The sequence below is a fragment of the Ananas comosus genome, linkage group 10 (assembly GCF_001540865.1).
Source record: "Ananas comosus cultivar F153 linkage group 10, ASM154086v1, whole genome shotgun sequence".
In the NCBI taxonomy this organism is placed as follows: Eukaryota; Viridiplantae; Streptophyta; class Magnoliopsida; order Poales; family Bromeliaceae; genus Ananas; species Ananas comosus.
This window is the reverse complement of record NC_033630.1, coordinates 8,270,600-8,283,134: the sequence shown is the minus strand read 5'-3', so window position 1 is coordinate 8,283,134 and position 12,535 is coordinate 8,270,600. Positions and strand designations below refer to the sequence as shown.

At 43.8% G+C, this 12,535-nt stretch overlaps 1 protein-coding gene across 1 annotated transcript; it reads left to right on the top strand.

Annotated features, from left to right (window-relative positions):
• On the top strand, positions 9,532-10,445 carry LOC109715945 (16.9 kDa class I heat shock protein 2-like). Its single transcript, XM_020241184.1, has one exon. The coding sequence runs from the start codon at positions 9,702-9,704 to the stop codon at positions 10,161-10,163; it is 462 nt and encodes a 153-aa protein (XP_020096773.1). The 5' UTR covers positions 9,532-9,701; the 3' UTR covers positions 10,164-10,445.

The following is a 12,535-nucleotide window of genomic DNA, read 5'->3' as shown; positions in this document are numbered from 1 at the left end:
ATTGTGATGTAAAAATGTATGAATGTGAATGCTTGTAATAGCAAGTAGATTTATGTTTTTGATACTTCCTTATGCAATCTTTGCTTGAAATGTGTTCCTGGTTGGAACTTCGTACATTGTATTGATTGCGACGCCTTGAACGTACAGGGGAGACTCTGTCCGCGGTACAGGGGAAACCCTGTCCGTTCGGCGGTCTGTTGGCGTGCCCGAATCCGACCAAAGAGGCGGGCTCGGGGCGTGACAGATAAGATGGTATCAGAGCATAAAAAGAACATAAAGAGAACATAGAGAGAACATAAAAAGAACATAAAAGAGTTTAAAGAAAATGGTTTAGCTTGACCTAGGAGACCCTAGGATAGTAAACCATAGGAGATTAAGGCTCGTGAGAGACGAGGACTGGAGACTTGTGGCGAAAGGTTAATGATTGGGTTATGTGGTAAACCTCTATAATGGATGTTAGAGGTAGATTCAAGGTGTGGTTTATTCTCAACCGAGTGTGTTCATGTTGGGCGTACGACAACATGAAACCGAGTGATGAGAATAGACGCCCTTGTATAACTTTCGCCCGATTTGAGTCAATGTTAAATGTTTTGTACTCGACCTCGAAGGTTGAGAATTAATCGAGTTGTCATGTGTCAGGGAACGATGGCACCGCGTAGGCGATCTTCGGCTAGATCGACGCGGGATGGGACAAGTGATGTTCCTGAGCAATCCGGAGCGAGAGGAGACTCGGAGCTCCGCGAACAGTTGGGAATGCTTGTGGGCGTAGTGCAGCGTCAGCAGGAGGCTGCTATGCGCCAGGAAGAACGGATCAAGAGACTCCAAGAGACCGTGGAGCAGCTAGTGGCTGCGCCAGTTGCGGCTCGTCGAGGACGGGCAGGGCTTGCAGCAGAGATGGTTCCGTCGGGGTCGGGCGATCCGACTCCCGAAAGTGCATTGGCGGAGGCGGAGAAAGAGCGGGCTTTGGCGGCCCTCATGACCTTCGTAAAGTTTGATCCGCCTACCTTCGATGGAGAGAATGTTGATCCCTGGATTGTGGATATGTGGATTGACTCCATGGAAACGCTCTTTGAGGAGCTGTACACATTGGAGCGGGACAAGGTACCCCTAGCCGTGCATTGCTTGAAGCAATCGGCGAAGGTGTGGTGGAAAGGCATTCGGCGGAACCGATCGCCTAGTCTTCCTCCTATGGCATGGGATGAGTTTCGGGGATTGGTATTCTCAGCTTACTTCCCCGACAGTGAAAAGCGAAAGCTTCAGGACAGGTTCAGGAAGCTGCGTCAAGGAGACCGCTCAGTGCGGGAGTACGAACGGGAGTTTTCCCGTATCGTGAATTGTGTCCCGGATGTGGTACGGGATGACAAGGATATGGCCGATTGGTTCTTACGTGGACTTCGACCAGATATTTACGAGAAGGTGCAAATCCTCAAGCTCACAACCTTCGCGGAGGTGTTGGACCGAGCATTGTGGGCAGAGCATGGCGAGGCTTTCGTGCATGAGGAGCGCGAATCTCATAAGCATGAGCGGGGAGGGGTGAGGCAATTGTCGAACAGTTCGGGTGGGCAGTCAAGTTCTAGGCGCCACTCGAAGACGTCCTCTACTCGATCCTCCCCAGGTTGTGTGATTTGTGGTGGTACCCACCAGGCGCGGCGGTGTGCGCTGCGTGATGGAAGATGTATCCGTTGTGGGCAGCCAGGCCATATGCGGGATGAGTGTCCGCAAGGTGATAGCCGGGCCTTAGTGTTGGCGACGGCTTTTTCCTCTCCGGGACAGCCGGCGGGTGTGCCACCTGCGGCACGGTCGGGAGAGCGAGCGATGACAGTGATGCAACCGAGGGGTCCGCGGCGGGCGCCAAGTGGCTATGGACACGCGACCCAGCTTGTGGGACCTGCTGCTGACGACGTCGTGGCAGGTATGAGTTATTCATGCAGTTATGTGTTTCGGCATGATGTAAAGTTGGAGCGTCACATGCATTGAGTATATAGTTAATTACTACTATTTATGTAGTAGTATAGTAAGGACCAAGAATGTGATATGCCGAAGAATTCGGAAAGTAAATGTCGAACTTTAGTCAAATTGATCGAAGTGCGAGGTTGCTATGCTTCGGAAAGACCGAAGGCGTTAGAATGAGTAAAAGTGCATTGTGGGAGGTTTTTGAGAGCTTAAGAATCAAAATCTGCAAACTGTAGTTTTTGGGCTCTCGGGGACCGGTCCCTGCTGGAGAGATCGGTCCCCGAACGCGTGAGAAGCCCAGCAAAGGAGAAAAATTGGCTAAGTTCAAGAAAACAGGCTCTCGGGAACCGGTCCCTGCGGGAGAGACCGATCCCCGAGAGACCGGTCCCTCTGGGTGAGACCGGTTGCATTGTGCTCGGGCAAGATTGCCCAAAACCCAGGCTTATTGTAGCACGCTATAGTAGCGTACAACGCTCGAGTATAGGTACTCGTGGAGTGCGAATATGGATCTGCCGAGTGAGTTTGTTTGCAATAGCACTTGGGCATTGCCCAGTGTGAAGTGTGCCATGAATCACTCGTGGGGCTAGTGGCTCGCACTAGGTGCATAGGAGCCGGTAGTGACACGCATTGCTCGATAGAGCGTGTAATGCGATTGAGAGAATACCGAGAGTACGATTGTGACCCAACCAAAGGATTTGTAATGGTTTGGGATTTTAGTTGCTCCTGGTTGGAGTGTGTGTGAATTCCCAAGTGAGAATTTCGCCCCAGTGATGATTGGGTCTACGCTTGCGAGCGAGAGGCGCTGCGCGTATATTGAGACAGGTTTAGGCTGTGGGCCTACGTAGTATTGGTGGCCTTTGGACCACCAATGAAGACCGAGGAAAGCGATTTGGCAGATAGCCTTATCGAGGAGTTTGACTTGAATTCACGAACGAAGTGTTCGTGTGAGTTGTTGCGAAGGTGATGTGGTGTTGACCGTGGCATATGGTATCAGGTGATGAAGTGCTCTTGGAGAGACCTTGAGCTTATGGCAAGCCACGTGGAATTTGAGGATTGGAAGTGGGGATGTGCTGAAGTGGGCCATCTCACATTAGAGCAAAAGTCGGTGCGGAGTTAGAGCACTCACGATAAAGCGATGCACCGATGATATTGCTTTTAGGCAATGTCGGTGATTGATTTGAAATGCATTCCCTGAAGGGGAAGTAAATGCAAAGAAGAGTTCTTGCTTGTCAAGTGGCAAGTGGAGTTGGAGCGCGTAGAGTCGTCGAGTTTCGACTTGCGCTACCACATAGAGTGACGGAGACCGTAATGCACTTTGTGAGATGTGCCTTACAAAGTTGGATGCGTTTTGTATCATGAGCTCCGTAGTAGTCCTCTTGGATAGTTCCAAAGAGTGTAAAGCCTTCCGAAGTGTAAAAGTGCATTAGTGCCCTCAATTGCTCGAGGAGCTGAATTGAGGTGTGGTTTGAGTTTCGCGGACGAAACTCTTTTTAAGGGGTGGAGAATGTAATATACCGAACTTCTAATTCATGAAGTTACGATGTATGTTAGCTTAGAAAGCCATTAGAATCGTTCCGGCGAAGTTCGGGAGCATTCGGGTGCTTCGGTGCGCATAGGGCGCGAAAACGGGACCCGAAAGGCTATGATGGACCATGGACTAAATCCGGCATTAGCGTGGATGAAAAGATGATGAAAACATGCTTGAAAACATGTTTGGAGAGTCTCGGTTCGATTTGAAAAGAAACGGAGGTCAAACGAGCGAAAACGAGCGAAAACGGAGTGAAAAAGGATAAAGGCTGAAAATGCTGAAAAATTGGCTAAGTCTGGAATTCTGGCCTTTCGGGGACCGGTCTCTCACCGCAAGGACCGGTCTCAGAACCCCGAAAATGCCCAGTTTGGGCTGATGCAAGAAGAGGATTGTTGAGGGACTTGTTGGCATTTTATGCATGAGTTATATGTATAGAGAGGATTAGAACCTCTCTCTCTCCCTCTCCCTCACCGTATCATCCCCCAAGCCTCCTCTCTCTCTCTCTAGAAAGGAAAGGAGAAGAGAAGAAGAAGAAGAGAAAGAAGAAGAAGAAAAGGAAAAGAAGGTGAAGCAAGTGGAGAGCTTCCCTCCATCATCTTCTTCTTCACCTTGGAGCAAGCTTCTTGAGGTAAGCTTCTTGGAGCTTTAATGGTAGATCTTTAGGGTTAAGTTCTTATACTCTAAAGATGATTTTAATGGAATCTTAGCATGCTAAATAGATGGTTTATGCTTGATTCATGAGATGAAATGGGGCATTTTGCTATAATTGCATTTAGGGCTCCAAAAAGGGGTTTTTGTAAATAGTTGAGTTTGATCTCAATTGACCCTATACAAACCTAATTGGGGGTATAACGAACGCGTTGGTGCGCTCGGTTCGACAATCCGACGAGTGTACGCGAAGTTATTGACGAAACAATCTGTTTTGGTACAGATAGCCGCAGCACGCGGGATAAGCCTCCAAAAATCATGAAAATGGATCGGGAGCATCGTGGTGTCGGGGAATAAACTCCCGAACAGACGGATCGCGGATTGGTGGCCGTTCGGGTGGTCGCGCAAGAGTTTGGGCCAAACCGGGTCACGGGTGCCGCGGGAGGCCGATTGCAAGTGACGACAAGCAATCGGAAAGCGTTAAAAGGTGGGTTGTGTTTACCGAAGCGACTAGGTCGCCTTCATGCCAAAGTGTAGTGTGTTTCACTATTGATGCATGATAAGAATGTTAAGTAAGAATGCATAATAAGAATGCCAATTAAGAATGTACCATAATGATGCTAATAAATGCATATGACGACATGAGCTGGATGCTAAGTAAATGTATGTAAAGTATGCTAATGAATGTAAGAGCTAAACGCTAAAGGAGTATGTAAGACATATGCTAGATAAATGTATGAGTTAAATTTCAAGTAACATGAGCTAGATGCATGTTTTAGAAATGGACGCATGATAGAAATGCTAAAAGAATGTATGTTGACATAATGTAAGAATTGCTAAATAAGAATGCTAAGAAAATGCATCGAATGATGTTAGCTAAAGGCATGAGATAAGTGGCATTGCATGTTAACGTAAAGTAGAAAGCATGCTAGTGAAAATGCATAATGATAAGATAAGAATGCTAAGTAAAGAATATGTGTAAGTGGACATAAATGCACCTATAGATCGAGTGGCATTGGACCTAGTGTCAAGGACATAGGTTAAACAAAAGTAATAATGAACCTAGTGTCGATGAACATAGGTTATTCACGAGTGGCATGTTAAGTATAATTTCTAGGTGTGGGCAACTAGGAAAACAAGAATATGAGTGGCATTGAACCTAGAGTCAAATAAACCTAGGTTGTAAATGTAATGATATAGAACCTAGAGTCAAATGAACTTAGGTGATAAAGAATGTTGGACCTAGTGTCAATGAACCTAGGCTAAGAAGATAATGACATTGAACCTAATGTATTAATTTAGGTTGAGTAAAGGTTTGGACCTAGATAGGTCGATAACATAGGGTGAGACCAACCCTTGAGTAATGTAAAGTGGATTCCAGAATCCCTGCTGCTAGTGCAGCATACAAGCTCGATAGTTCTTGGCCGCGAGTGCATGTGGCGTGTTCCTCTCCCACCGGAAGAACTTCGAGGCTTGTTAATGAGCAAGAATGATGAGCGCTAGGGTGCATGTGGCATATTCCTCTCCCTATCGGGGATCTCGGCTGCGGGTGTATGCGGCATGTTCCTCTCCCACCGGGGGATCCCTGACCACGGGTGTACGCAGCTCTGGGTGACCCGTTGGGCGATGTGGTTTGTGATTGAAGGCTGAGGTGTATGTGAGAGTTCCTTCACCTCGAGCCGGATAGAGCGCGGACTATCCGCAGTTGATTGACTCAAGACCGAGTCGGATGGCAAAGTTGGCTAAGGTAAAGTAACTTTAGGAAAGAAAGGCTAATGTGTATAATATTACTAAGGTGTGAGTACCCTTAGTAAAGCGTAAAGGATAAAGAATGAAGAATCAAGAATAAGAAAAGGCTAATGCTGAAGAATGACAAGTAATAAAGAATAAAGAAGGGTTAATGCTAAAGAATAGCTAGTAAAGTGAAGAATGAGTAAAAGTAAAGAATGGATAAGAATAAAGTGTCGAAGCAATTAATCTACTATATGGGTTGCATAATTTGCATATTGCATGTTGTGAGGCAAAAGCATGGTAATGTTAGTTGCATGATTTATGATTTCATATCTATCTATTGTACTAACATGTTGTTTGCCTTTCACCCATGCCGGTGGGTTCCCTTCTCGAGCTGGTAGTCCAGTTTCCGGAACTATGGAGTTAGTTCTCACCCCACGTTGTTTCGGGGTTTTACAGGTTCACACGCGAGCGGCGCGGCGGCGCGAGGAAAGGGCGTAGCTCCGTAGTTAGCGCCCTACCACTGAGACCAGATAGCAGCACCCTGAGTCGGCTTCTTAGGGGTATAAAATGCAAAGAACCAAAAATGTGATAATTGTAAGAACAATGTTGTAATAACTATGTTAAAATCGGATTGTATTTGGAAGTTAAGTGAAAGCTAATGTAAGGATCAAATGAGAATTGTGATGTAAAAAAAGTATGAATGTGAATGCTTGTAATAGCAAGTAGATTTATGTTTTGATACTTCCTTATGCAATCTTTGGTTGAAATGTGTTCCTAGTTGGAACTTCGTACATTGTATTGATTGCGACGCCTTGAACGTATAGGGGAGACTCTGTCCACGGTACAGGGGAAACCCTGTCCGTTCGGCGGTCTGTTGGCGTGCCCGAATCTGACCAAAGAGGCGGGCTCGGGGCGTGACACACACGCTAAAGAACAGCTAATAATATAAAGAATGATTAGCAATAAAGATTGGCTAAGAGTAAAGAATGGTTAAGAATAAAGAGTAGAATCAATAAATCTACTTTCATGAGTTGCATGATTTGCATATTGCATATTCATGTGGCATGTTATCTGTTAGTTGCATAATTACATGATGATATATATATATATCTGTAGATGTTTTTGGACTAACATGATTGTAATGCCTCCTCGGACCTATTGGTCGAGCTTTTTTCTTGGGTGGCCGTACCCACTGGGAACCATGGAGTTGGTTCTCACCCCACGTTGTTTTGGGGTGTTACAGATTCGCACGTGAGCGGCGCGGTGGTGCGAGGCAAGGGCGTAGCTCCGTAGTTAGCGCCCTACCACCGAGACTAGATAGTGGTACCCCGAGTCGGCATAGCCTAGGAGTAGAGAAAAATGAAAGAACAAGATGTATCAAACTTGTAATAAATTTGTAATAATTAGGTTGTATTTGGAAGTTGAATGTAAAAGAATGTAATTTGTAATGTAAAATGTAATATGTGAGATGAATGTTTGTAATAGCAAGTAGATTTATATTTTTGATACTTCCTTATGCAATCTTTGGTTGAAATGTGTTCCTGGTTGGAACTTCGTACATTGTATTGATTCCGACGCCTTGAACGTACAGGGGAGACTCTGTCCGCGGTACAGGAAAAATCCTGTCCGTTCGGCGGTCTGTTGGCATGCCGAAACCGACCAAAGAGGCGGGCTCGGGGCGTGACAGCGTAGCTCCATAGATAGCGCTCTATCACAGAGACCAGAGATAGCATTACCCCAAGTCGGCCTAGCTAGGGGTTGTAGAAAAGAAGAACACAATACTGTAATAATATTGATTATATTTGGAAGAAAAGAAAACGAAAATGTAATATGTAAAAAGCATGTGATGTGAATGCTTGTAATAGCTTAGTTGTTTATGTTGTTTGATACCTTTCTTATGCAATCGTTGTATGAATACTGTTCCTGTTTGGAACCTCTTGTAATGTATTGTTTGCGACGCCTAAAACGTACAGGAAAAACTCTGTCCATTCGGCTGTCTATTGACGACCCGAATCCTACCAAATAGGCGGGTCATGGGGCATGACAGTTGATGTGTAAACTGAGAAGTAATAGCGCAACAAGAGGAGAAATAGTACAACAAGAGAAGAAATAGTGTAAATATCTCTGCTTAAAGCGTGCAACAAGAGGAGAAACAGTGTAAATATCTCTCAAATAGTGCAACTTTTGTTTAAAGAGTGTAACTTTCATCTTAAAGGGTGCAGTTTACATTTAAAAGAGTGCAACTTACGTTCATAATAGTGCAACGATCTTTTAAAACAATGCAATTTAATCTTAATAGTGTATATTCATCTTCTTCTTCCTTCTTCTCTTGTTTTCTTTATTATTCTCTTATTTTTGGCCTTTTATTTTTTATTTTTTTGTTTTAAATAAATAAAAGTGCTAATCTAGAGATTCTCCCGTGTATTTCTCGCCCTTCTCGCCTCCGACACCGTTGAGGCCACGCTCGCTGCTGGCCTCTGGGGTAGGTAGCTGGGCCGCGTGCCCCATCGCTCGCCGGTGAGCTTTTCGAAGCTGAGAAATGCTTTCTGTTTTTCGTCGATGGCGATGGTGGGAACGCAAGTTCCTAGAAGTGGGTTTGGTGGGTGCAAAATCCGCTGCAGTGGAGGTAGAGGGCGAAGGCGGAGGAAGAGGACGCATTATCGTCCTCGTTATCATCGCGGAGGGTCGCGGAGGCTGTGGAGGAGGGTCGGAGAGAAAAAAAAAGAAGAGGTCGCAGCGCGGCCTCGGCGGTGTCGGAGGCAAGTAGGGCGAGGGGTGCGCGGGCAAGGGTAAGGGTGAGGGCGTGAGGTGCAGAGACGATGGGGGCCGTTTCCGCCTTCGCCTCCGTCGCCTTCGCCTCCGTCGCCTTCTTCGGCGAAAAAAAAAAAAAGAACGCGAGAAAAAAAAGGAGAGAGAAAAAGGTATAAGAGTATTTTGATCAGTTTACTAAAAATCCGGCCTGAATATGTAAATTTAAAAAATGCGGCCCACTTTTGTAAAAGTACAAAACTAATGAATTTTTTATGCAAATTGGACTTCTTATTTCTATAAGAGAATAGCTCGCATATTCATAAGGGATCATGAAACCCAAATAGGTAAGTAAAAGATTAGTCCTAATCGGTTTATAAGTGTTATCCAAATATGATTAGAATATATCTCTAATTAGCTTTCTAATTTAAAAGCAAGATTAAATTTAGTCCAATTTGACAATATAATAACCGTTGAATCGAGTCTGATTATAGGCGCATGCAATTCAATTTAACCGAATCCCAACAGGACCAAACCGAACCAATTATATATACCCCTAACATCATCATCATCATCAACATCAGTATAAAAATAGGAATAGTTCAATTCATGAGGAAATGATATCCTAAATTAATGATCTTCGATGCACAGGAAATTGAAATTTAAATTTTGAGATTTCATTCATAAACTTCCGGATGAGTTACATGCATGTATTGGTACCACCGTCGCTCGCTGGAGGCCACCATTTGTCCACCCCGTTTAGTAGAGAATTCTCTGGAAAGCACCAGGCTGACTAGTAACACAGGCTGATCACTGCCTCCCGATAAAGCTTCATTTTTGGGGCATATTCTAGAGAGAGTCGGAAAGGGCGAGAAGAGGACCTCATGGCCCACCATAATATAATAAAGCGAATTATCTAGAGCAAACTCGATCTAGAGAGTGGTAGACTAGTCCTCACAAAATCTATAAATAGCAGCGTCCGCCCATCAAAGAAAACGCAGTAGAAACAGAGAGCGAGTCGCCAGCTGTCGGAACAGAGCCCAAGTAGCTTATAGGAACCACCAGCAAGTCTGTAATCAGCTGCTCAGACATGTCGATCGTGAGGCGCAGCAACATCTTCGACCCCTTCTCCCTCGACCTCTGGGACCCCTTCGACGCCTTCCGCGCCCTCACCGAGTCCCGTCCCAGCAGCTTCGTGAGCGACACCTCCGCCTTCGCCAACACGCGCGTGGACTGGAAGGAGACGCCCGAGGCGCACGTGTTTAAGGCGGACCTGCCGGGGGTGAAGAGGGAGGAGGTGAAGGTGGAAGTGGAGGAAGGCGGCATCCTCCAGATCAGCGGCGAGCGCAGCAAGGAGAAGGAGGAGAAGACCGACAAGTGGCACCGCGTGGAGCGCAGCAGCGGCAAGTTCCTACGCAGGTTCCGCCTGCCGGAGAATGCCAAGCTGGACGAGGTGAAGGCCACCATGGAGAATGGGGTGCTCACCGTCACTGTGCCAAAGACCGAGGTCAAGAAGCCTGAGGTCAAGGCTATTGAGATCTCCGGTAATTGAGTACATTGCCATCAGTGGAGCTTCACCCTATAACGATAGTGGTTTGAATTTGAAAGAAAATGGAGATAAATCCGTTAAGAATAAAAGTATGTTGGTCAGTGTAGTATGTGTGATGTTAATTTCCTTCGAGTGAGTGTCGGTGTTGATTATCCTTGTTCGTTTTTCCAAGGTTTGTTCTGTATTAGTCGGGTGTTGATTATCCTTGTTCGAGTGTTTCCGAGGTTTGTTCTGTATTAATCGAGCTTGACCAAGTAAGTAAATAAAAATTATTTTAGTATCTTCCCTAGGTTGTGCGCGTGGAGTACTATTAAAATAGTCGAATCATTCACCAGCCCACTGTTTTCAATAGTAGGATTTATATAATAATTATACTTGTAAAACAATAATATTTTATTAAATTAATAAAATAAAAATTATAATTTTTAATTAATTCATTAGGAATTAATTATAAAAATAAACTAATCCATTAGCTAATTAATTAATTGATTATTTATTTAATAAGTAATATATTAAGTTAATAGATTAATTAGATAAGTTAAAACGTTAATTCCTTAATTAAGATAAATGTTTGTTATTAGTTGAATAAGTATATTAAATTAGTTAATTGATTATAAATTAATAAACTAATTATAAAGTAGTTAATTAAATATTTATTCATTTGATAAGTCAGGTGGCTAATAGTTATTAAATAATTAATTAGCGATATTTTATCATTATGATAAATTAATGTAGAATTAAGAGCTCAATCAGTCAGAAAGATAAATATGTAAAATTCTATTGTCATAATTTAATAAAAAAACTATTGTCTAAAGGAGAAAATAAAAGGCAAGAATAGTAATTCTCTTTTTTTAACAGGTTATTCTAGCCAACGTATTCAGGAACTAGACCGAATTGATTGTTTTACATGCTTGCTTGGATCGTCTTTTCATTTGGTGTCCCTGGAGCTTTTACGAGCCGCGTCTCCTCCTATGTGTCTCATCTCGAATGTAAAGGGGGTTACAAAAGCCTTCTTTTGTATCAACGGCTTATCGGAATCTTCTTTTATATCCATGCTTCAAAATATAGATTTGTCAGTGGTGTTCCTAAATGAATAGAGAGAAATTGTTAGAGAAAGGAACGGATATAAAAAAAATTGTCAGAGGAAGTAACGGAAATAAAGAGAAATATGATCATGCATATTCTCATGCATCCTAAGTTCACGTGTCAAGCCCACAATCCTACACTACCAAGAAGCATGCAAAGAGTGGAAATGCAACTATCCAAACATCCTATCATGCATAACGCCAACATGTGAAAATATAATCAATAATGTAACTTGGATATAGAGGGAAGTCCAACTGCTTCGGGATGACACCACCTACCTCTTGATGATGCCGTGACACTAGAAATCCGGTTTCGCTATTTTTGGACGCCGTCTCGGCCTTCCAGGCGGAAACGAAGTCAAAACGGTCCTTTTCCTCAATATTTTCGCGTAGCCTCGTCGGATTGCCGAACCGAGGCCACCAACGCGTCAGAACACCTAGCAATTAGGTTTATATAGGTTCAATTTAGATCAAACCCTAACATTTTGAAAAACCCCCATCGGAACCCTAGTATACAACTATTGCAAGAATTCATCATACAATCTTGTGATTCAAGCAATAATCATCTATTTAGCACTTAAGGGTCCACTAAAATCAATTCTAGAGCATATGATTCACACCTTAGAGATCAACCATTAAAGGGCAATAAGCTTACCTCAAAAGCTTGCTCCAATGGTGAGGAGGAAGATGAAGAACATGAAAACCCACTTCCAAGCTTTCTTCTCCACCAACCCTTTCTCTTGCTTCCCACCTTCAAGAGAGAGAAAGAGAGCTTAGAGAGAGAGAGACCTTTCTCTTAGGGCTGCAAATGTGAGGGGAAATGAGAGGGATGCAAGTGGGCCCCATTCGTATACTCCTCATATGTGCACAATTGCACCCAACACTTTCCACATAACACTATTACAACTTTCAGTTTAGTTTTCAGAATCCGATACTTTTCGCCGGAGCTCTTCTTAATGTCCGTTTGCGCTCAAATTTGATAGTCAGGCTCGGTTTAACTTAACAACAAGAAAGATATCTTAACTTCTCAGTTTCGACCATTTTTGGTCCCCGAAAGTTCTACCGAACTGAAATCTCTAGCAGATAGCAGTTAGATTTTATTTTCCACTTTCCGGGTGTTGGAATCACATGAAACTTTAAATCTAGCCTCATAAAAATAATCCCGACATATTCCCAGATTTTCATAATTTTCTGACACTGTGAATTTTCTGCTAAAAGATCAGTCCCGTTTCTCACAGAAAATTATAAATCTTCTATTTCTATTCAGATTTCAGCATAAGTCATTTCCGA